Raw genomic sequence first — 25,883 nt, forward strand, 5'->3', positions numbered from 1 at the left:
ACAACCATCACCACAATCAAGATAGAGAACATATCCATCCATCACTTCCAAAAGTTTCCTCGTACCCCTTTGTAATGCCTTTCTCCCACATCCCTAGTCCCCAGGCAGCATCCACTCTGCCGTCATTATACATTAGTTTATATTTTCTAGAATTTTATATAAATGGAATTTTACTGTGTTCCCTTTTTCTGTCAGGTTTCTTATACTCAGCATAATTATTTTAAGTTTCATCCATGTTATTGTGTGTATCAATAGTTTATTCCTTTTTATTGCTGAGTAGTATTCCATTATATGGATGTACCACAATTTGTTTATCTCTTCACCTACTGCTAGATATTTGTTTGTTTCCAGTTTGGGTGTATTACAAATAAAGCTGCTGTGGACATTTGCATACAAGTTTGTATATGGACATATGCTCTCTTTTCTCCTGGGAGAAAACAGGTGTGGAATAGCTGGGTCATATGGCAGTTATATGTTTAACTTTTGAAGAAACGGCCAAACTTTTCCAAAGAGGTTGTCCCACTTTACATTCCCACCTGCAGGGTATAAGAGTTTGTTACTCCACATCCTTGCTAACACTTCAATGGCTAGTCTTTTTAACCTTAGGCATTCTAATAGGTTATGAGATGGTATTGAATTTAATTTGCATTTCCCTAATGCCTAATGATGTTGGACAACTTTTCATGTGCTTATTTGCCACCTGTTTATCTTCTTTGGTGATATATCTATTCAAATTTTTTACTAATTTTTTAATTAGGTTGTTTTTATTAGATTTTGAGTGTTTTTTAATATATTCTGGAAATCCTTTATCAAATATGTGATTTTCAAATATTTTCTCCCAGTCAGTGGCTTGGCTTTTCATTCTCTTAGCAATATCTTGCAAAGAGAGATGTTCTTTCAAAGTTCTTTGATGAAGTCTAATTTATCTTTTTTTTTCTTTTATGGATTAAGCATTTGGTGTGGTATCTAAGAAATCTTTGCCTAACCCAAGGTCACAAAAATTTTTTTCACATGCTTTCTTCTAGAAATTTTATAGTTTTAGGTTTTACATTTAGGACTATGATCCATCTTGAGTTAATTTTCTAATGTAATTTTCTAATGTTGGAGTATGGATCCAAGTTCATTTTTTTTGCATATAGATGTTCTAGCACCATTTGTTGAAAAGATTATCCTTTCTCCGTTGAATTGACTTTGCAATTTTGTCAATAACTAATTGACCAGATATGTGTGTGTCTATTTCTGTGCTGTCTATCCTTCTCTATTGATTATTATATTTGCCTTTATTTATGCCAGTGCCACACTGTCTTGATCATTGTAGCTTTATAATAAGTCTTGAAATCAGATAGTGTAAGTTCTCCAACTTTATCCTTCCTTTTTCAAACTTGTTTTGGCTATTCTATGTTATTTGCATTTCCACGTGAATTTTAGTTTCAGCTTATTAATGCCTACAAAAACACCTGCTGGAATTTGTATTAGAATGTCACTGGATCCTCAGATCAATTTGAAGATAAGTGACATCTTAACAATATTGAGTTTTCCAATCCATGAACACAGTATAGCTCTTCATTTATTTAGATCTTCTTTAGTTTCTCTCAGCAGTGTTTTATAGTTTTTAGTGTACAGATCTTGCACATCTTTCGTCAGATTTTGCTCTTAAGTATTTAATATTTTTTGATGCTTTTATAAATGGGATTGTTTTTATAATTTCAGTTTCTGAGTGTTGCTGGTATAGAGATGTATAATTTATTCTTGTATATTGATTTTATATTCTGCAACCTTGCTAAACTCTCTTATTAGTTCTAGAAGCTTTTTATAGATTTCATAGGGTTTTCTACATAGACAATCAGATCTCTGCAAATAAGGATAGTTTTACTTCTTCCTTTCCAATCTGGATGCCTTTTATTTCTTCTCTCCCCTTCCTTTCTTTTCCTTTCCTTTCCTTCCCTTCCCTTCCCTTTCCCTTTCCCTTTCCCTCCCCTCCCCTTCCCTTCCCATCTTTCTTTTCTTCTTCTCCTCCTCCTCCTCCAATCTTACTGCACTGACAAATGCCTCCGATACAAAGTTAAATAGAAATGGTAAGAGCAGTCATCTTGATCTTGTTCCTGATATTAGGGGGAAAGCATCCAGTCTTGCACCATTAAATATGATGTTAGCTGTTGGCTTTTCCTAGATGCTCATTATCAGGTTGAGGAAGTTCCTTCTATTCATAGTTTGTTGAGTGTTTTTAATCATGAAAGCATGTTTGATTTTGTCAAATGCTTTTTCTGCATCTATTGAGATGATCATATGGTTTTTTCTTTTTTAGTCTGCTAGTGTAGTGAATTACATTGATAAATTTTAGATATTAAACTAACCTTGCATTCCTGCAGTAAACCCTACTTGGCCATCGCATATTATCCTTTTTATATTTTGATGGATTTCCTTTTCCAAGATTTTGTTAAGAAGTTTTGCGTCTATGTTTATGAGGAATATTGGAGGGTAGTTTTCTTTTCTTGTAATGTTTTTGTTTGGTTTTGTTGTCAGAGTAATGCTAAACTTAGAGAATAAGCTGAGAAGTATTCTTTCCTCTTCCAATTAGTGGAAGAGTTTGTGTGGAATTGTTATTATTTCTTTCTTAAAGGTTTGGTAGAATTTACCAGTGAAGCCATCTGGGTCTAGAGTCTTTTTTGCAGGAAGATTTTTTAACTACAAATTTAATTTCTTTAATAGATATAAGGTTTATTCAGATTATCTATTTCTTGTTGAGTGAGCTCTTGCAGTTTATGTCTTTCAAGGAATTTGTCCATTTTTATCGAAGTTGTCAAATTCAATGACATAAGATTGCTCATAATATCCCCTTATTATCCTTTTAATATCCATAAAATCTGTAGTGATGTCACCCCTCTCAGTTCTCTTTTTATATAACAGCTTCATTGAGATAGAATTCACATACAATAAAATTCACTCATTTAGTGTAGAGTTCAGTGGTTTTTAATATATTCACAGAGTTGTGCACCCATCACCACAATCAATTTTTACTCCAAAAAGAAATCCCATATCCATTAGCAGTCATTCCTTATTTCCCCCAATCCCCCCTCCCCAGTCTTAGGCAACCACTAACCTACTTTCTGTCTCTATAGATTTCCATATTCTGGACATTTCATATAAATGGAATCGTACAATAAGTGGTCTTTTGTGATTGGCCACTTAGCACAATGTTTTCAAGGTTTCTATATGTTGTAGCATCTATCAATACTTCATTCCTTTTTATGGCTGAATGATATTTATTCCATTATATGGATATACTAGATTTTATTTATCCCTTCATCAATTGGTGGTCATTTAGGTTGTTTCCACTTTTTGGCCATTGTAAATAATGCTGTTGTGAACATTCATGTATAAGTTTTTATGTGGACGTGAACATTCATGTATAAGTTTTTATGTGGATGTATGTTTTTATTTTTCTTAGGTATATACCTATAGGAGTAGAATTGCTGGGTCAAATGTTACCTATCTATATAACCTTTTGATGAACTGCCAAACTGCCAGGATGTTTTCCAAAGCAGCTGCAACCAGTTTACATTCCCACCAGCAGTGTGTGATGATTCCAGTTTCTCCACATCCTCACCAACACTTCTTATCTGTCTTTTTGATTATACTTGTCCTGGTGAATGTGAAGTGGTATCTCTCTCATTCTCAATATTGGTCATTTTTGTCTTCTCTTTTTTTTCTGATCAGCTTAAAATAGAGGTTTATCAATTTTATTGAAATTTTCAAAGAACCAGCTTTTGAGTTAATTGATTTTCTCTGTTGTTTTCCTGCTTTCTATCTCATTGATTTCTCCTCTGATCTTTATTATTTCTCTTCTTCTGCTTATTTTGGATCTTCTTTTTCTGATTTCTTAAAGTGGAAGCTAAGATCATTGATTCAAAACTTTTTTTAATATAGATGTTTTAATGCTATAAATTTCTTGCTAAGCACTGTTTTAGTTCCATCTCACGAAATGCAACCTTCTTGATATGTGGTATTTTTATTTTCATTCAGTTCAAAATGCTTTCTAATTTCCCTTTTGATTTCTTCTTTGACTCATGAGTTTTTTAGAAGTATGTTATAAAATATTTGGGGATCTTTCAAATATCATTCTATAATTGATTTCTAATTCCATGTGATGTAAAAACATACTTTGTATGATTTGAGTATTTTTTAATTTATTGAGACCTGTTTTCTGACCCAGAATATGGTCAACCATGATTAATGTTCCATGTGCAGTTGAGTAGAATGTGTATTCTGCTCTTCTTGGCAGGATTGTTCTATAAATGTCAATTAGGTCAAGTTTGTTGATGGTATTGTTAAGGTTTTCTATATCTTTACTGATTTTCTGACTGCTTATCAATTATTAGAGAAGGGTATTGAAATTTCCAACTGTTGCTGTGGATTTATTTATTGCCTTTTTTTAGTTCTATCAGTTTTTACTTCATGTATTTTAAAGCTCTGCTATTAGGTACATACACATTTAGGGTCATTATGTACCCCTTGTTGAAATGATCCTTTTATCATTATAAAATAACTCTTTTAATCCCTGGCAATATTTTTTTCTATGAAATCTACTTTATCTGATGATAATATAGACATTCCAGCTTTCTTTTGATTAGTATTAGCCTCATATATCTTTTTCCATTCTTTTACTTTTAACCTATTTGTATCTTTATGTTTAAAGTGGGTTTCTTGTAAGCAACATATAGTCGGGTCTTGCTTTTTTATCCAGTCTTACGGTCTCTGCCATTTAATTGGCGTGATTAGACCAGGAGCCAGCCATCTGCAGCCTACAGGCCAAATCCAGCCACCACTTGCTTTTGTAAATAAAGTTTTGGAACACAGTCAAGCCCATTCATCTACATATTGTCTGTGGCTACCATCACACTACAATGGCAGAGTTTGCCAATCCCTGGTTTAGACCGTTTACATTTAATGTGATTATTGATATGGTTGGGTTTAAAACAACCATGTTGCTATTTTCTTTTTATATGTCCGATTTGTTCTGTCTTCCTTTTTCCTTTTTTTCTGCTGCCTTTTGGATTAATTGGATATTTTTCTTAATTCCATTTGATCTCTTTTGTTGGCCATAACTAACAAGCTGGCTATAACTTGTTAGCTAACTAACATAACTAACTATAACTGGCTTGTTAGCTATAACTCTTTTTCTTATTTTAATGATTGCTCTTAGAACATTCAGAAATAACCACAGGGAATGACCTTGGAATTCTTTGATTCTGTTACTCTGACTTCGTCTATCACAATGTTACCTTTCTGGCTCCTGATAAATTAAGACGTATATGCCATAGCCTTATTCCCCTTGACTCTTTATAGAAAAGAAAGATTGGGTAGGTAGGGACTTTTGTTTGCCTATATGTGAATGGCCAAAATAGATTTCTTATATATGATTTGGATTGAGAGTAGAATTGCATTTTTAGGAACATCCACCTATAAGATATGTTGTAGTGATTAATTCATTATTTTGAACCACTTTTTGAAATAGTAAATAACTACTGTTGTGCTCTAATGTGAAGGTCTGTGTCTTTGCAGGCAACCATCAATATCGTTTTTGACCGAGTTGGGAAAACTGATCCAGTCACGAGAGGCATTGAGATCACTGTGAATTATCTGGGGATCCAATTTGATGTAAGAGTTGTGTGAAGATCCTGGTTTGTTATGTTTCTTTTGTTGTTATGTTTCTTCTATTTTATCTTCTATAAATTACAGTAGTTAAGATTCTAATTCCTTACCATAGGTACTTGATTCTGCTTTTGTTCTTCCCACTATCCTCTGTATATTTTGTCATATTCATATCGCAAATTTGTAAAGGGCATAAAACTGTAAGTCATGACTGGTACTTATTATTGTCAAAGATGCTGATTATTTCTACAGTTCCTCCTCTGCTTCTCTGTAGCCAGCTACCACTCACCAGTCTCTCCCCACCCAATATTCAGATACTTCTCTCTGAGATACTTGATGAGATCTTCAAAGACACAACTCACCTTTGATTCCTCTGGTAGAAAATTAACTACTAATTAGTGTTCCGTGTTAGAACTGAAATGATTTCTGCTGTTAAAAATTATCTTTATAATTTAGTTAATGTGGACTTTGAGCTCAACATGGTTACTGTAACCTGTGGACAAATTTTTTTAAATCATCTCTCTACTTGTTTTATAACACCACTGTCATGAAACACACTCTTGTCCGATTTACGTTTAATGTCTTTATTTGTAGAATAGTATATTTTATAGGTATATATATGGCGAATGATTCTGGCTGATTAGCACTTTGTTAATAAGATCCTTGTCATGTTATTAGTCCCCTGAGGGCCATTTAGCTGTGCTATGATTCTTGCCACAGACTGCATGCTACCCGCTAGCCCTCCATCTCAGCTGGACATGCTTCTGGTAGCTAGATAAAATGAAAATGAACCAGAGCAAATTGAGCTCCAGTCCTTGAGAAACAGCTCAGAGCACGTGTTTTTTGATGATAGATCAATAGCGTATCCTTTTTCATGTAAAGGAACATGGTATCTATCCTTCAAGTGGTATATAAATTATACTGTAAAGGATACTTCACTCTTGTTGCATGTGTGTTTTCCTCTTTTAAATTTTTTCCTGGGCTGAATTTTTAGAAATGCTCTTTCTTACCAGTACTTTCTGAGGCTATTTAGTTGCTGTGTATGTATATATATTCCATCTGTAATTCATCTATATACTCTATATTTCATAATTCTAAATAACATCTGTTAGATGTTAGTAATAACAGCTCCCCCTCAGATGCTTCTCAGACCTGAATCAAGCACAAGGTTACAAAGCTGCCTCTCACTATTAAGCAGTCCCACGGGAGAACAAGGCATCAGCATGTGGTTCAAATGAAGGTCAGCTATTTCCTAGACCATAGCTGAGAATGCCTATATATTCTTTTATTATAAAAAGAAAAATTCCTTAAAGCTTTGGGTGATCAGAGGACTGTCATTCACAAATATTAAAAATAAGCTGCTGGCCGGCCCAGTGGCATAGTGGTTAAGTTCGCGCACTCCACTTTGGCGGCCCAGCGTTCACAGGTTCGAATCCTGAGCACAGACCTATGCACCCCTCATCAAGCCATGCTGTGGCAGCGTCCCACATACAAAATAGAGGAAGGTGGTCACAGGTGTTAGCTCAGGGCTAATCTTTCTCAGCAAAAAGAGGAGGATTAGCAAAGGATATTAGCTCAGGGCCGATCTTCCTCACCAAAAAAAAAATAATAATCAAGCTGCTATTTAGTTTCCTTTTAATTCGTGTTTTTTACTTAGCACATTGAAGCTATATCACTAGCTTTTCTGATTTATTAGTGTTATTTTCATCCCGTCACTGCGCTTGCTTTCTTCTGTCCTTAAGTCTTGATTAGGTCTGCTGATTAAGATACCCACTGCAGTCTTCCTATCGGTGTTTCAGTCACCATTTACTCATTTTCCTCTTGCCCTAAAAAATTTTTAAAAATCAGGTAGGGCCTAATGAAGTTCCATCTCATAGTCACAGGCAATCAGAATGCATCTTCTTAGCCTTCACATCTCTCTGAACAGAGATTTAACATATTTTTTTTCCTATTATGGTCACAGGTGAAGTTCTGGTCCCAACACATCTCCTTCATTCTGGTTGGAATAATCATTGTCACATCAATCCGAGGATTGCTGATCACTCTTACCAAGGTATATTGTATCACAGAGTTAAAACGTACTTATTATTTGTTTAATTATGTGTGGCACCATGAGATAATTTTACCTAACTAAGATTTCTGCCTTCTGGAGATCTTAAACAACAGTCACAAATATTTAAAAGTCAGACATATTTATACAACAGAATAAAAGAAAAGTTAAATACATAAATTGATGATGATCTATTTACATCGTATACCAATCAGATAAATATATTTACCAAAGGTCATAGAATTAGATCACTGTTTGTTTTGTTCACTGATATGTCCCCAGCATCTAGAACAGAACCCGGCACATGGTAGATACTCAGCAGATACTTGGAATGAATGAATGAGATAGGTATTTGAGGTTAGAAAAATAACTATGAGAGTCACTTGTAAGGAGGATATAGAAGTAGGAGAAGCAGAATGTTTAGCTGTTTTCTGATCAACATAGGAAGGCTTCATGGAGGTGGAAAATGAGTCCTCTCTCGTAGAAAAGGTAGGAATTTCCAGATCCAAGAGTTGTTTAAATGAAAGGACAGAAGAGGTTGGAAGGGAAAAGAAGGGATCTCCAGGCATCTAGCACAATGGAAAGAGCTCAGGAGCCTAGTAACAATTACAAGGGCTTGGAGTGGCCTGGAGTAATCTGTTTTAATGTTTTATAGTGATGTCAAAGTCATATGTTTGACATAGTTTCTGAAAAGTTTGACAGCCCTCAGAATCCTTTCATGTTATATGTAATACTTAAAACCACCAACTATCCCTATGGGAAAACTATAACTGGATCCTGTTTCGGCAGTCTAAGTCTCTTCTTTCTATAAAGAATCATATAATCATATAAATTATTCTATACAGGATTGTGGCATGGAAGAGACAGTTAATTAAATGTTAACCATGCTACTTAATGTTCTTGACACAGGAATCTAGCAGTACTGTATAAATTCATCTCTCCTCTCTTTTTTGACAGTTCTTTTATGCCATCTCCAGCAGTAAGTCCTCCAATGTCATTGTCCTGCTATTAGCACAGATAATGGTAAGTTTAATGAACTAGCTTTATGTTTACAGCTGCAAAATACCAGGAATGTGTTTTATACGTTTAAATATTTTAACACTTTCCTTTGACCTGTCCCTCACTACATTCAAAGTGACTTCTGGATTAATTTGTTTGACTTACAGGGCATGTACTTTGTGTCCTCTGTACTGCTGATCCGAATGAGCATGCCTCTAGAATACCGCACCATAATCACCGAAGTCCTTGGAGAACTGCAGTTCAACTTCTATCACCGTTGGTTTGATGTGATCTTCCTGGTCAGTGCTCTCTCCAGCATACTGTTCCTCTATTTGGCTCACAAACAGGCACCAGAGAAGCATATGGCACCTTGAACTCATGCTTATTACAGACTGCTGTAAGCTAGTGGTTTCAGGATTTGGATATTAAAGGGAAAAAATGGAGGGCACCAGGGCCTAACATTTTTTAAATGAACAAAAGCCTGTGGTAGCATGTTCAACCGCCAGTTTATACCTTCCTCCTCCAGTGATACTGTGATCATGAGTAGCATCAGCTAGAATGTGAGAGAGCAAAGTAACTCGAGCTAGTACTCAGCCAAGAGCATCCTGTGTGGTTTAAGGCTGGTGCAGTGTGGGAGGGGGGGGTGTGGAAAAGAGCCAAGAAACTGGGGGAAAAATACACTGGAACTCTGGGGTAAGAGAAGTATAAGGTAGCTGGGCCAAACACATAGAATTTCTGTTTAAGTCAAGGTTCACATGCAGAAGGTTATGGCTTTCCCTTGAGATTGTCTGTCATTAAAATCAGAGATTGTAACACTTTGGCCTTAGCTTCATTTTATCAAGGATAGCTTGGTATTATGCTTGTGTGGTCTAACGTGAGTTGGCGTCCCACCCCCCGCCCCCAACCCTGGCGTCATTAAAATAACCAAGAGGTTATCTGTTTTTTCTGAGGAAGGGATGGTGTGCAACTGAAATAGAGCCTATACCAAGAGAGACTTGAAGTAAGTCATTTTTCTTGATTTCCTTTTAACTTAGTATTATTTAAGAGTGAAGACATTCAATTCAGTGATGTCTCATTTTTTTCTTTCCATCTGCCCCTCATACTGAGGGGTAAAACAATGAATAACAGTTAACTAGAAAAAGTCACTTGCCACTTGCCCATCCTGGGAGTCAATTACTTCATCTGTAGAAAGAAGATGTTGGAAAATTTGTAGAATACTCAGAAATGCAATTTAAGAAAATCTTAAATTTTATTACCAGGAAGTCTCTTTTTATTACTAAGATCTTATTCTGAATTTTATTGTGTTTTGGATTTCTAGAGGCAAAATGAAGGTTAAAGCATAAAAAGTTTACCAAAAACAGAAGCATGATTAAGGTTTATGTCAGCTAACAAGGAAGCTTCAAGCATACTCAAAAGGCATTTTTAATGGTATTTATTTTAGCAACAGCAACATTCTTACAAAAGCATAATTTTAATAGTCTTATATGCTCAGATACTTCAATTAGCAGCTCTCACATATACAGATTTATGAATCATCTTTGGTGCTCAAGGAGCCTATAGAAGCAAGAGATATCATCATACAGAGAAATATAGGTAAGTTGAAGCTTGAAAGAGATAACATGAAAAGAATCTGGCTCCTGCCTTAACTTTTCCTAAGTTGACCATAAATAAGCCATCTGCCATAGCTGCCCCTAAGACAATCACACGCAATGAACTGGCTTCCAGAGGAGTTCTCTTCTAATAGAGACAGTACATGGGCAGCAGCTCATTCCTTGGGAAAAGATTCCTATTAAATACCCAGAAACAGCTATCAGCCAAAGCCATTATTTATTCTCATCACAACTCCGTATCTTCAGAATTAGAAGAAGAATGAGAAGCGGTACTGTCAGCCTGTGCAAAAGAAAACAAGATCTGTAAGTGGTAGAGTGTGAACATCAGGAGATGGCTGATCTATTCTAGAGTTGCAGGACTTAAGTCAGAGGGTAGAGTCACTCACTAGAAGGCAGGTGACCTGAATTCTACACTTGGTTTTATTTTCAGCTTGCTGTTTGACACTAACAAGTTTCTTAATGTCTATGTATATTTCTTTTCTATAAAGCTAGCATAGTACTATAATTGACTTCCTGTGGAGATGATACAGAATTTTTAAAGACAACTAGAATACTTTCTTTGTTAAGCAATCCAGAATACAAGGTCAATGGCTGTTGTGTGCTATGGTCTGAATATTTGTTGTTGTTCTTGGTGCCATCGAGTCAATTCTGACTCCCAGTGACCTTGTATATAGCAGAGCAGAACCCTGCCTGGTCTTTTTGCACCATCTTTTCACCTTCTGGCACCATATCAGACAATGCTTCGCTGCTATTCGTAGGATTTTCATGGCCAGATTTTCAGAAGTGGGTGGCCAGGTCCTTCTTCCTAGTCTGTCTTAGTCTGGAAGCTTTGCTGAAACCTGTCCACTTTGGTGACCCTGCTGGTATTTGAAATACCAGTGGCATAGCTTTCAGCATCACAGCAACATGCAGCCGCCACAGTATGACAGACGGGTGGTCAGACGGGTGGTGTAGTTCTCTAACCGGGAAACAAACCCAGACCACGGCGGTGAGAGCACTGAATCTTAACCACTAGAACCACCAGGACTGGCTCTGAATATTTGCATGTCCCCAAAATTCATGTTGAAAGTAATGGTATTAGGAGGTAGGGCTATTGGGAGGTGATAAGCTTATGAGGGCAAAGCCCTCATGATTGGGATTAGTGCCCATATAAAAGAGGTCTCCCAGAGTTCTCTAGCACTTTCTAACCATGTGAGGACACAGAGAAGTCAGCAGCATGCAACCCCAAAGAGGGCCTTCACCAGACACCAAATCTCCAGAACTGTGAGAAATGTTTGTTGTTTATAAGCCACTCAGTCTATAGTATTTTGTTATAGCAGCCCAAATGGACTAAGATACTGTGTAGTCATTAAAAATTAGTATTTGTTATTTATATTACCAATCAGTAGAATTAAATGTAATGGAAAGAAGAAGAATATAAAACTGTTAGAGTCTTAGTTTTGCTATATATTTCCTTTATGAACTTGGATAGGTCAGTTCTCTTTTAGACCTCAAGTTCATCTATGAAAAGAAATTGGACAAAAATATAAAACTGAGACAAGAAATTTATCCAATCCAAATATATACAGAATAATGCTTACTCTTTCCCAGTAATAAAACTAATACCTGCCAGTTATTTTAAAAACAATACTGTCTGTAACCACCACCATTCATTTTCACACTTACTGTGAACTAGGCACTGTTCAAAGCACTTTAATAGTCTTAGTTACTGTAATCCTGATAACAATCCTACAAATTATCCTTGCTTTATAGGTGGAGAAACTGAGGCACAGAGAGACTAAATCCATTTGCCCAAGGCAAGTTTTGGCAGATGACAAGTGGCAGAACCAGAATTTCTATGTAGATAGTTTGATACGTAGATAGTTTGAGTCAGGTTCTTCTGGTGGTTGCCATTATAATTTTGATGAACTTCATCTGTTATTTCTTGATCTATCAACTCTAGACAGTTACTGTCAACTCCATGCTATGAAAAATAAGAAATTTGTCATCCTTATACTACTTCCTCTCCTCCTTGATAACTTGATTTGCTAGTTATCTTTACATTGTAATTTTCTAGTATTTTAGGAAATCTGTGGTAAACATGGACATGAGGCACACTCATTAAGGACTTGACCGTACTCTGGTAAGTTAGGTTACTAACAGAAACGTGTCAGCACTCACTCGTTCTTTTGCCATGTGTGAGTCCTGCTCTGACTCCGCCAGTGTTCCCTCTTTGGAATCAGAGGGGGCGTCCTGTGGATCAGCCATGGAGGAAACAATAGGGATTTTCTCAGCCTGGAAATAATCGTAGGCTTTCCTTCCACAGGCTAAGAGCGTGACGTTCTTTCCACTGCTCTGGATTCTGTCCACCACCTTCTCATAGGGTTCATCCAGCACATTAACACCATCCACTTCGATGATGACATCCTCATCCTCCAGCCCAGCCAGGTCGGCAGGGCCACCCTTCTGTACCTGTGAATAGAGGTTCTCAGTTATCACTTCCAAACATGGATAAGGGAATGTTAGACTAGCTTCCCTTCAGAGGAGAGATGAGGAGTTTGAAATTTTATTCTTAACCATGTTATTATTTCTTCTTGAGGTACAGAAGTTAAGAAAGGCGCTCTAATGCTTTTCTGCTTATGAAAGCAACAACTTCAATACTCAAATGCATAGTGTTACAGTGGTTGACTATCATATTGTATGTCTTCTGGGTTGAAGGCATTAGATTTCATAAGTCCCCCTTCTCCATTCCCAACTTGAGAGCTCTAGGGATAGTCTTCTCACTGTCAGTCCCCACAGGATAAGGGCATTAGGCCAAATGCACAGAAGCAAACAAGTATCACTCCCAGTCAGAGTTGATATTGTCAGCTATAGTCATGTCAACTCACTGTGTTTATTTGACTTGAAAGTATCAAAAGAGACAATTAGGTGGAACAGATCTTTAAGAAACAAAAGATGTGAGCTTAAGATGTACTAGTAGCTATCTAAAGGGTATGGGACCATGACAGCATTTATTTGAACCCAGGTGAGACCCTCAGTGTAGGCCTTCAATGTAACCTTTTTACTAAGCCATCAATAGGTGGGAGAAACTGAGACTCTCCTAATTGTGTCTGTGTTCATTGGGCTGCTGGAACCAGATTACCATACCTCTTTGATGAATGAGCCTGGCCGACCCCGAATCTCATTTAAGTGAAAGCCATAGCCATTTTCACCTTTAACCAGACTGCAGAGTTTAGGTTTATAATCTCCTACTTCCTCTGTGGTATCCAGACTTGAGACCTCCAGAGGAGCAGGAGTAGGAGCTGGAGCCTCCTTGACAGAACCATTAGGCAGTTCTTGACTTTGATAGTAGAGAAATGGAGAAAAATGAGCCTTTTGAAAGGAAAGGAAAAAAACCCATTAATTTTAGGTATGAGTAGTTACACTTTATTAAACATGCTGGTTTAATTTACAAGGTGTCATACGTGTTCCACTTCTCTTCCAGATACATCTGATTGTGGGCTGTAAAATTTCTCTACTACCCCAACCAGAAAAGGTATAAAGGAAGATTGAGCGTGGTTATGGAGTAATGTGTATAAACATGTAAACCCATGCAATATACTTAAAATAAAAGCAATACAGTATGTTTTACAAAAATGAGTCTAACAGAATTGCTAGTTTCTTCTGACTCTGTGATAGTGAGCAAGTCACTGAACAACCATAGGCCATCTCCCTCGTGAGAGATTACACACATTGAGTGACTTGCCTAGTATCTCATGCAAAGTAGGTTCATCTGGCCCTTCCCCTTCAGTAAGATGGTCTTCAGAGTTCCTTCAACACAGTAGAGAAAGCGAAACACGAGACTATTTTTGTCACTATCTGAAGTACACACGGTAATTAATTGGGGGGAAGGGGAAGAGGGTGGTGGCTATCAGATGGTTACATATGGTAACAGAAGTTAATTCCAATCATTTGCTACTTGCTTTTCCCACTCCCCTTCCAGTCCTGTGATCTGTTGTACTCTATTTTACTATTTATTGTTGTAACCATTAGCTGACACTTCTGTTATGCTAAACTCCTGACCATCTTTAAATACTTCTAATCCATCTCAACTCCCAGACCATCCATGTGAAGACAGATGGTCTTAAATACAGAAGAGGCGTAGAACAGGAAACATATGACTGTTTTTTTTTATAGAATTAAGAGTTTAGCTGGCTATGGGTTTTAGTTGAGAGGGTTAAAAATGTAGATTGGGGTATGGTAAGATCCTGGATCAGAAGTTAAATTGCTGCCCATAAGTGTCCAGGACATTTGTTAGGCAATGAGTAGAAAAGCAAGCAATTGAAGGTGAGTACAATGTGTGCTGTGTCCCAAATCATACTGTTCAGCAGCCTGGCTAAAATTAGATTTGGGGTCCTCTGGTTATCCTCTGCCTTACTAACCACAAGACCACATCTTCCTTTCTAAACAAGAGTAGCAGCAGCACAGAACCTCCTAGTTACCCAATTCAACTAACTTGAGACCTTTTGGTGATATACTTGCAAATGTGCCACATTTCTTTTTCTCTTTAAAATGTGGAAAATTATCCAAGTGACTCATTACATGCAAAAATACCTCTGACAGCATTACACAAACAAATCAACTGTATCTGACAGTAGCAGCCGATCTTGAGGCAAAGTACAGTAACATTAAACACTTAATGAGTTTTTATTCATTCTTCATGCAAATATTTGGGTGTCTAGTATGTGCCAGGAACTATTACAGGTGTTTGTTTTATTCACTGATAAATCTCAAAGATCCAACCCTTCCCCCGCACCGACCTATGGGAACTTAGTTTGGGGGGTGGGGTAAGAGGGACGAAGAAGATGCAGCAGGCATCTTTTTAGATCAAAGTTCTGTTTTATATTAACCAAAACATAAAAGTTATAGTTTAATCATTCTATCATAAGATCAGGAGGAGTTGGAAAGGACTCAATGCCAGAGTCCCCTTTACAGCAGTCAGAGCAGTAACTTGACTTCTGTTTGACCTTTTTCACCAGCCGAGAGCTCACCACTCTGCAGAATTGGCTCATCTTGTTCCTGGCAGCTTCAGTTCTCCTTAAGCCAAAAGCCAGCTCCCTATAGCTTCTCTGTTTGGTCAAGCTATGCCCCATAGAACACCTCAAAAATACGGCTACTCCTTCTCACATGTAATAACCTTTCAAATTCTTGTATTATATATGTGTGTGTATCACTTTTTTTTTTAATCCATTCATCTGTCAGTGGACACTTGGGTTGATTCTATCTTTTGGCTATTGTGACTTAATTTGTGGCCTAACATATGGTCTATCCTGGAGAATGTCCCGGGTTCACTTGAGAAGAATGTGTATTCTGTTGTTGGGTAGAGTGTTATGTGTACGTCTGCTAGATCTAGTTGTTTTATTGTGTTGTGTTATTCAAGTCCTCTAGTTCCTTACTTGTCTTCTGTCTGGTTGTTCTATCTGTTATTGAGAGTGCAATATTGAAGTTTCCACCCATTATCGTAGAAATATTTCTCCCTTTAGTTGTGTCAATTTTTGTTTCATATATTTTTTCCAGCTTTATTGAGGTATGATTGACAAATAAAAGTATATATATTTAGGGGCCGGCCCACTGACATAGTCATTAAGTTCGTGTGCTCTGCTTTGGCAGCCCGGGGTCAGCAGGTTTGGATCCCAGGCACAGACCTACACACTGCTTGTCAAGCCATGCTGTGGCAGGCATGCCACATATAAAAAGTAGAGGAAGATGGGCACAGATGCTAGCCCAGGGCCAATCTTCCTCAGCAAAAAGAGGATTGGCAACAGATGTTAGCTCAGGACTAATCTTCCTCACCAAAAACAAAAGTATATATATTCAAGGTGTACAACGTGATGATTTGATATACACATGCATTGTGAAATGATTACCACAATCAAGTGCATTAACACATCCATCCCCTAACATAGTTACCACTTAGCCTATCAAATTCTTAAAGATGTTCTCCTTTCTTCCCCAAAATCTATGCTTGTTCAAGCTAAATACTCATATGGTATCTTCTAAAACCTCTGCCCTAGTTACCTTTCTTGTCACTGGCCTTCCTAAAGTGAGGTTCTCAGAACTAGACTCAATATTGATTTAACAAACATAACATTTATATGTGCCAAGCATTATCCTGACTGCTCTAAATATTAACTCATTTAACCCTCATAGCTACCCTACACAGTAGTTACCCCCATCTTAGAACTAAGGAAACTGAGGCACAGAGAGGGTAATGTGCCCAAGATTACATTCCTACTTATTTAAAGTCTGGTCTGACCAACTCAGTACAGTAATACGATCATCTGCGAAAGCCAAGTGTCAACTAATGTAACTTTAAATTTGCCTCTTTTGGGTGGGGGCAGCTACATAGAGAGTATCATCAAGTTCCTGGTCTTTTTCTATAGTCGTCAAATCAGGTCTCACATTTGGTATTCATACAATTTATTATTTTTTTTCTTTTTTTTTTTTGTGAGGAAGATCAGCCCTGAGCTAACATCCATGCTAATGCCCCTCTTTTTGCTGAGGAAGACCAGCTCTGAGCTAACATCTATTGCCAATCCTCCTCCTTTTTTCCCCCAAAGCCTCAGTAGATAGTTGTATGTCATAGTTGCACATCCTTCTAGTTGCTGTATGTGGGACGCGGCCTCAGCATGGCCGGAGAAGCGGTGCATCGGTGCGCGCCCGGGATCCGAACCCAGGCCGCCAGTAGCAGAGCACACACACTTAACTGCTAAGCCATGGGGCTGGGCCCTCATACAATTTATTTTTAAGTTAAAGTAGTACTTAAAATTTATTCCTGTTTAAACTTAAACTTACTAGTTTTTACTATTCTTTCTATCCTGACTAGATATTTTAAATATTAATTATACTCTATAGTAAATTAATTATCCATCAGCACATTAAGTCATCTGTATGATTAAGTATGTTAAATATGTTTTCCATGTCTCCATCCAAATTTGGTAATAAACTAGCTTAGGATAGGAACAAGTAGCATGCCATTAGAGATGTCTGTTCAGGTTGAGGTTGTTCCAATATCAAGTATTCTTTAGGTATGGTTGTTCAACTAACTAAAAACCCATTAATTTTTCTATCATCCAGTTCACTCTTTAATCTTCTTTACACACATATCTTGAAATATCTAATCAGAATGTTGTGCTAAGAGGGAATATGGTATAATGAAGTAAGAGTCTAAGAACTTGGGTTCAAATACTGGCTTCAGTCTTTACTAAGCTGGGTGACTTTAGCAAATTACTTAATCTCTTGAAGCTTCAGTTTCCTAATCTATAAAAAGAAGCTAATACCACTACCACCTCCTGTAACATTCCTGCCTCTGTATCACTTATGTACCTCTGGATGCTTCTATTATTGTATATCACATAGAACACTTTGTTCTTCTTTGTGACCAACACTTAGCAAGGCAGGTGATACTTAGAAGGCCTTCAAATGTCTGTTAAGCTAGATTGAACCTCAGTTCTTGTGCTAAGATAAAAGTATTATAAAAACCTTAAAACATGCAGATAATAGGTTTTACGATTAAGAGTTGTTGAGAGGAAATAAGGCTAGTTTGACACAACTTGGTTTTGGTGAATCCATGTATCTACTCCCTTGCTAAGGGCTTACAAGTTGTTTAATAATCCTTTTTAGGCTTTTACATGGGATTGGTGGAAATTACTGGTCTATAGTTTAAAATGCAATTGCTCCCTATTTGGGAAAGTTAGGTCTGCATCTGCCATTTTCCAGTCCTGTTCTCCATAGGTTTTTCTCAAATCATCAAGAGTAGTTCTGCAGTTATATCTGCATATTCTTTCAAAATCTCAAATCTAAGGACTTAAAACTTATGTATCACTTGACATTCTCTTATCACTACCAATTTGAGCTTCAATTCACCATTAATGATGATTGTTACGCGCCTTCTAATTTCAAGATCAAAGTGGTAACTTAGCCAAAATTTGATGGCATGAGTGAATGGATCACATCTTAACACATGAATATGTGGCCTTGTATTACTTACCAGTCTATATATGTTGTCTGTCTCTTTGTCCACCACCAACAGTGAAGTCTGATCTCCACCCTTTCTAATCATTTCCACCACACTGTCATGATCGAGGGATTCCACAGACTCGCCATTGACAGCAACTACCAGATCATTGTTCTTTAAGCCAGCCTCCTCTGCTGGACTTCCGGAATCTATGTCCTTGATGACTTGACCTATCCCCCGCCCCCAATAAAATAAATAAAATTATCAGAAAGCTCCCTAAAACAAACAAAGTTGGGATTTCTGCTGGAGCTCAAGGCCCTGATAAAATAGCTATAAAAGGCATGCTGAGTACAGCTATTGTCCCTCCTACTGGGGTCCCAGGAAGCCTGTATGTACCCTATCCAGCCTTATTCCCAGCTCAGAACTCACTTCAGGAACAAACCCAGCCATTAACAATAAAAGAGTCTTTTAAAAAAGGATCATGTTGAGGCCCGGCCCCATGGCTTAGCGGTTAAGTGCGTGCACTCCGCTGCTGGCGGCCTGGGTTCGGATCCCGGGCACACACCGATGCACCGCTTCTCCGGCCATGCTGAGGCCGCGTCCCACATACAGCAACTAGAAGGATGTGCAGCTATGACATACAACTATCTACTGGGGCTTTGGGGGAAAAAATCAATAAATAAATAAAATTATAAAAAAAAAAAGGATCATGTTGATACTAAAAGTATCTGACAATTCAATCTTGACAAATTAGCATGCTAAGCATTAAGGGTCAGCAAGTTCCCGGGAAGTCAGCAGGCATCCTTGTATCCGTATATCTTATGTAGAAGCTAAGCCATAAAGGGGGAAGGGAAGAATAAAGAACAAAACCAAAGAATTCAGACCCTAGGAAGCCCATGCTCTCATTTTAGTAGCAATTGGTTATATTCAATTGTGAAGGTATTTGTGTATGCATGCCTCAAGGATGTGTCTTTAGCCTTCTTTTCCTGACTTGAACTACCTTTACCAGATGACTCCAGACCTCACACACTTTTTTTGTCCCTCACACTATTTTGACAAGCTCCGGTTTCACTTTTCCAGCTAGCTGCTGGACATCTCCAACCGGATATCCCATAGATCCCTCAAATGTAATGAATGCAAACAAAAAATCATCTTTGCCCATCTCCCCCATCCCAAGCCCCTCCTCTGGTCACCTGTTATTGGGAGTGCTGTCCCCCCAGAGTCACTGCCATTTAGCCCTGATTCTTCCTCGGCATCTATTCCCCATATCTAAGCAACTGCTAAGTCCTTCGATGCTACCTTAATATTTTACACACATCCTCTTCTCTAGTCCCACACTTCCTCTACCCTAAATGCAGTTTGTATTAGTTCCTGTTTAGAATTCTATCTAAACTACTACAGCACCTTACCAGTTGCTCTCCCTGTCCATAATCCTTGCCTTCTCCAATACAGATCTGCCTTCAGATTCATCTTGATGCAATGTCTGACCAAGTCACTCTCCAGTGCAACAGCCTGAGCATGGGCTTTGGAACTAAACAGACCTGAGTTTGATCCCCGTTATACTGCAACTATTTGACCTTATATAATTACTGTAGCCTCTCCAAGCTCTCAATTTCAACAGTTCTTCTTGCAGAATTATTAGGAGTAATTGAGATGTGTAAAGCCCCTCCAAGACACTGTAGGCTTAATTTTTTCTTGTCTTTCACACTGCTCAAAAAACTTTTAACTCTTAATTGACTATAGAACCAAATCCAAACTCCTCAACCTGGCATTAAAGTTCCTTCATCATCTCTTTTCAACCCACCTTTCTAATTTGGTGCCCTGTACTACACATTACACGCCTATCAAACTGTGCCTGTGTTTCCCTGCTTTGGTTGCACAAATCCTGTCTTCCTGGGATGGCCTTCCTTGTGTCCACTACATCTACTTGTCCAAATTCTATTCAAACTACAATGCCTGAGCTCGAGCACCCCCTCCACTATGAGTCCTTCCAGTACCTTTTTAGTGAGAAAAGCTTGTTATAGCCTTGAATTCCCACAGTACTTCATCTACCCATGTACTAAAGTTATGGACATTTGTGTCTTATCTATTAAATAGGAGCCTCCTTGATTGAAGAATTCTTGTCTGATTAGCTTGATATTCTCAAAGGCCCTGAGGATGTTTTTACAGAATATGAACCAAATTAGAATTTGATGAATTAATATAAACATATATAATGAGAAGAAAATAGCAACTTCTGGGTAAATAACAGTTTGCATGGCCTGAAGCTACACCTTCTTTTGTGTATTCACCTTCCCTGGGAGGAGCTTAGTTCTTTCCCTGCTGAGTTATAAGGAATCATAAAAACTCCTAATTCTGTTTGAGTCCCAGATCCCAACCCACACCTCTGCCTCAGATGTAGTGGTGTGCTGAGCTGGCTCACACCAGCTCATGAGAACCAATTCTGTGCAATACTTATCAACTTTGCATTCTGTGACATCATGCTGGTAACTTGAAATCAGACGTGGTGGGAGTATTTACACCACAAAAGTCAACAAATGCTACAAATTAGGGCTTTTTTTTTCAGAGATCCAATTTACCAGCATACTACTGCTCAGATACCAAATTCTGCCTTATCATTCTGGTATGGAAACCTTGGGATGCCCATCGTCAGGCCCCCATGTGACGTGGTAACTGACCCAGCTGTGCTTTTTAGTTTCTTACTGCCCCCCTCATGCATCTGGTGGGGAGTTGGGGGCCTAATGGAACTTGAGTCAGACTGGGATGAAGAACTGGATGGTCAGACTGCCGAGTTTTTTGCTCTCCAGTGCCTTACCTTTCTGTTCTGGGCTTGCCCTCAGATAGAAACCATAGCCATTGCTTCCCTTCTTCATCTCCACAACTCGGGGCTGGTGGGGTAGCAGTTTCAAACTGGCTGTTTCTCTCTTGAATTTTATCTTCTGCTCACTATGGTGCTTCTCAGTTTCCTTGTCCACCAGCAGGAACATGACACGGCTTCCTGACTTCTTCACCTGCAACAACACGCACAGATGAGGACCAACATCAGTCTCCAAGAACGATGCTAGGAAATAGGAAAGTGTCTCTGTAGAGGCGCAGTCTGTAGATTCAACAGCAAACATGGCAAGTAAGGCCTGAGTTTAAGCTGTTATACTGTTTCCTACCACCTCACTGGTATTTACCTACCTCCACTTCTACAGTTGTTGTTTTTCCCTTGGTTAAGTATGACTTCACCCACACAAATGCTAACTGAACTCAGGTGATAGCTGGAATTCAGAAAACCCAGAAAGGTACTTAGGTGAAGGCTAGAAAAGGAGTTTGGAAAAGAAAAGAACATAAAGGTCTACTTTGAAAGAAAGATCATTCTACCAAGAGAAGGTAAGATTGGACAATTTTCAAGGTTCCATATGACCTCAATGGAAAACCTCAGAGTGTTTTCCGTGTGTCATGGAACCATCTGGGACGTAAGATTTGGGGTAACAGGCCTGCCAGTATTCCTCATGTGTAGCTCTATATTCATCACCACATTGGTTATCTTCCTGCTAGTACTGAAACATTTTAGTAACATTGGCTCAACATTGAATTTATTACAAATTCAGAGGGGGCTCCCAATCAGGTAAGAATAAGATCCAAAAGATAAAGTTAGTGGTTCTTTAGAATACTTTTCTTCAAGATAATATAAAACTGGCAAAGTCTTTACTCCAAAACCCTATGTTAACACTGCTTACACCACTAGTGAGTCTGTTCACTCTTAATACAAAGGGGTAACTTCCCACCATTATATTCCTCCCGTCATAAACTATCACTCCTATCTTGCTGTCACTTCCATTGAGAGTAGAGTGAAAGATAAGGCAAGTACCCCTTTGGGATATACCTTTTCAACCACTTCCTCATGGCTGGCATCTTCTACGTTCTCTCCATTCACTTCAATCAAGTGATCATCAGCCAGGACACCAGCTTTCATAGCCACACCTTGAGGTATTATATCAGTCATGTACACTCCCTTTTTACCTGAGAGAGAGCAGGAGGTGGACAAGTGTTTCAACTCCATTACACAGAAAGTCCAACAGTAGAGAGTTTTCTCCCAATAATGTAAAATTAGAACTTCTAGTTTTAGGACTAACTCAAATAGACCTTGGCTTCTGATCTAGAATTACAATTACAGCTTCTAGCACAAAGCTTGACACAGTCATTACTCAGTTGGTTTTTGTTGATTTGAATAGAATTTCTGAGCCCCACTGAATTCAAAGAAGGAATCTCGGGTGGCACTGGTGTCTTGAACCAGAAAGTACCAAACCGTGTCCATGCTGCATCATTTTGTCATTCTCCCTTTCTTTGCATTTGTAGAGTTAGAAGGTGTCTGCTCCATTCTATCCTCTCTAATTAGTACTATCACCAGCCCTCACATACCGAGGGAGTCAATAAACCTGCAGGCTAATGAGGACAGAGGCCCAGGGGGGAGGGGAAAGCATACACACATACAATCAATCTGGATTAGTAGGTGGTATGGTTTAGGTGCTTCTTAAAGAAATGCTGTCAATTCTTTCAAAATATTAATATTTCATTCTAGCAAAGGGTTGCTTTATAATGCCTAGATAAATCATTTATAAGGAATAACAGTAACTTAAATTCTGCTTCCTTAAACATTTAACATTTCTCCTGTTACTTTGCTATATAATTGTCATGAAGAAAATATTTTTCTTCATAAAGCTACCCTAAACCATTCGCCGTGTACATTAGCACAAGGGCCAAATGAATAGAATCTGAATTATAATTTTTTTACCATTTTACTAATAATGGACTTCTCAGAAATGCCAAGCTTCCCTTCACCACCACCTGACAAAATTGAGAAATACCTCTTGTAGCTAGTTTACATCTCTTGCTACAGGTTAAATGAGCCTTGGAAACAATTTTATGTTTACTGTTGGTCTGCTCTTTATCACTTACCAAATTATGACCTACCCCCAGTGCCTGTCCAGTACCAGAAAGAACATGGGAGAGGCAACACTGGAGGTAGAACCAGCAGACTAACACAGCTCCCATGGTTCCAACCTCGATCCCAGAGAAACCATTACAGAACCATGGTCAACTGAGCACAAGTCAGCCTGCACCTCTGAAATTCTAGAAACAGAACTTCCAGTCTTCCTGGTGGTTGAGGTTTTTCAAATCACTATGTACCTCTCGGCTAGAAGTCAGGGAGGCACCTCAGAATAGTTGAGGCTTGGCCACAGCTGAGAATACTATTTAAATGTCACAAGAGGGTGGGGATTTTTGCAGTGTCCTTAGCAACTATAACAGTGTCTGACACTTCAGTAGGTGCTCAAGAATTTGTTGAATAAATGAATGACACCTGGGCACTCTGAGAGATGAAAAGAGAGATCATTCCAACTCAAAAGTAGCTATTATGAAGAACCTCCTTTTTCTCACCTCGTATTCCTCATTCTCTCCTCCACCCTCACCTTAAGGGAGCTACAAAAGAATAACAAGCATCAGCCCGCTAACTCTCTGGCCTCAAAGGCTCAGCCTAACAAACACTGGGGGACAGGAGTGTCCACTGCCTCACGCCCCCCATGCTGCTGTCCTATGTCCTGATTGCTCGTTGCACAATTGTACAGGGCCAGGAAGGGAGGGAGAGAGACAGAAGCTGCTGTAGGATATCCATAGCAACTAAAAAGTTAAAGAAGTCATTAACTGATAATATCTTTCTTCTAGAAAGCTGGTTATCCATACCCCACCTTCAAGCTCACCTTGGACAGTTTTCAGAGAGAAGCCATAGCTTCTCCCCTCCTTCACCAGGTAGCAGAGCCGTGGCTGGGTCCAAGTCTGTGCTTCTCCATTGATCACAGGGGACAGTTTCTTATCATTCAAACTTGGCTCCTTCTGACTTTGACCCAATTCCTTCAAGTCTACCTGCTTTTTCATGGCTTTCTCATAGGAATCCCCATCTAGAACTAGTAAAGTCACTGAATTCCCACTCTTTCTGACCAGATCCACAACCTAGGAGGAAGAAAGAAAAAGATAACTTTAACCAATAACCCTCTATCAATCGCCATAAGGGATGCTCATTAGCCGGCTCATTATCTGGCCCTGGATATTCTGATAGCTGACCCCTGACATCCAAATAGTCAGCAAATAGTGCCCCAGCCATCTCCACCTCAGCCCTCCTGAGATCCAGATGCAGATTGGGTTGGCCCTTTAGCACTGTTGGAACCTAGAGTGTGGCCCCACCCCAGCCCAGGGAACCCCTAGAAGGACTGGTTCTTTCCAGGAGTGAATGCTGCCCTCCAGCACAATAGGTCCTCCAGAGTCTATGGAGACAGCATGGTGTAGTGAAAAGACCACCCACTTGGAGGCAGGCAGAGTTGGGGTAAGGTCAGACACTCCATATGTTCCCTGCATGAACATATTAACAAGCTGTGTTATCTGAGCCTCCACTTCCTCATCTATAAAATGGTAATATGTACCTCATGGGTTGTGATGAGGATTTAACAAAATAATGACTATGAAATTGCCTAGCATAGTTCCATAGCAAACATGCAATGCATATTAGACCTGACACCATTCAAATTTAGGAATAATTTTTACAGTTCTTGGTTAATTGTAGGAAACTTGATTAGCCAGCAGAAAGTACAGCCATAAAGGTGTCCTGCCTTGCCACTGGCAGCCAGGAAAGGTCCACTGACCCCAAAAGCTATAATCAGCAGAGATGTAGGGGCTAAAAAGATCCTGGAAGAAGAATCCCAAACATCCCATTCACCTGCATATGCTCTTCCTTGTCCACAAAGACACCATTGATCCTAAGAACTCTGTCTCCATCCTGGAGGCCAGCCTTCTCTGCTGGGCTACCCTTCTCAATCACCCGGACCAGGTGGCCATCAGTGTCCTTCTCAATTCGCAGGAAGAAGCCATAGGCTTGTCCTTCTTGTTTGGACAGCTTACATTCTCGGGGGTTAAAGGTAGAGGCCATTTCTGTGATGAAAAACAAATGGATAAATCCATGGGAAAGAAAATCTAATTGGAGTGAGAACACTGTCCTCCATCTCCTATAATTCTGTTCTTCTGATCACAACAAATCTACACTGTGTGGGTAGCCACATTGGGGTATAGGAGGCCACTGCCCAGGACTTGCTAAGATTTCCAAATCTATCTCACCAAGGATGACCTTTTTACTTGAGTTTCAGACCCATGTACACGGCTGGGTACTGGACACAGATGCTTTCATTTCAATAGCTTCAAAACCAAATTCCCCTTTGTCCCCTGATCTAAAGAAGTCAGGTCAAATAAAAACTTTAAATAGCTCAAATAAAAACCTAAAAACTTTAGGAAAATACAAGCCCACTTTCATTTAAATATTTGAAGAGCCTGCCAAGTTCTAGGCACTGAGGATAAATCTGTGGACATGACAGACCCATACCTTGCCTCTCATATCAGTGAGAACATAGTTTTACAATAACACATGGTGAATGATCTGCAGGGAAGAATAGAGTGATAAGGGAGACTATAACCAGGGGCTGGGGAGTAGGTGATGGGGTGGGAAAGAATTGAATGGCTTCCTGGAGGAATGACTTTTCCAAGACCCGAAGGATTAGTAGGAGTCAGG

The 25,883-nt window shown here is 38.8% G+C and overlaps 2 protein-coding genes across 2 annotated transcripts in view; one reads left to right on the plus strand and one right to left on the minus strand.

Moving 5' to 3' along the window:
• The window catches only part of GPR89A (G protein-coupled receptor 89A), a 42,193-nt gene extending 32,679 nt beyond the window's left edge, over positions 1–9,514 (plus strand). The window contains exons 11-14 of the mRNA XM_058538975.1: positions 5,563–5,658; positions 7,616–7,705; positions 8,660–8,725; positions 8,869–9,514. Of these exons, the coding sequence (XP_058394958.1) occupies positions 5,563–5,658; positions 7,616–7,705; positions 8,660–8,725; positions 8,869–9,075 (459 nt within the window). The 3' untranslated portion in view covers positions 9,076–9,514. The remainder of the gene's footprint in view (positions 1–5,562; positions 5,659–7,615; positions 7,706–8,659; positions 8,726–8,868) is intronic.
• A 544-nt stretch (positions 9,515–10,058) lies between these two features.
• The window catches only part of PDZK1 (PDZ domain containing 1), a 30,141-nt gene continuing 14,316 nt past the window's right edge, over positions 10,059–25,883 (minus strand). Inside the window, exons 2-9 of the mRNA XM_058538974.1 lie at positions 25,041–25,252; positions 24,031–24,280; positions 22,158–22,294; positions 21,102–21,297; positions 18,320–18,516; positions 13,438–13,662; positions 12,472–12,762; positions 10,059–10,591 (exon numbers count right to left, since the gene is read on the minus strand). Of these exons, the coding sequence (XP_058394957.1) occupies positions 10,538–10,591; positions 12,472–12,762; positions 13,438–13,662; positions 18,320–18,516; positions 21,102–21,297; positions 22,158–22,294; positions 24,031–24,280; positions 25,041–25,250 (1,560 nt within the window). The 5' untranslated portion in view covers positions 25,251–25,252 and the 3' untranslated portion in view covers positions 10,059–10,537. The remainder of the gene's footprint in view (positions 10,592–12,471; positions 12,763–13,437; positions 13,663–18,319; positions 18,517–21,101; positions 21,298–22,157; positions 22,295–24,030; positions 24,281–25,040; positions 25,253–25,883) is intronic.

This window comes from Diceros bicornis, chromosome 4, assembly GCF_020826845.1.
Source record: "Diceros bicornis minor isolate mBicDic1 chromosome 4, mDicBic1.mat.cur, whole genome shotgun sequence".
Lineage (NCBI taxonomy): Eukaryota > Metazoa > Chordata > Mammalia > Perissodactyla > Rhinocerotidae > Diceros > Diceros bicornis.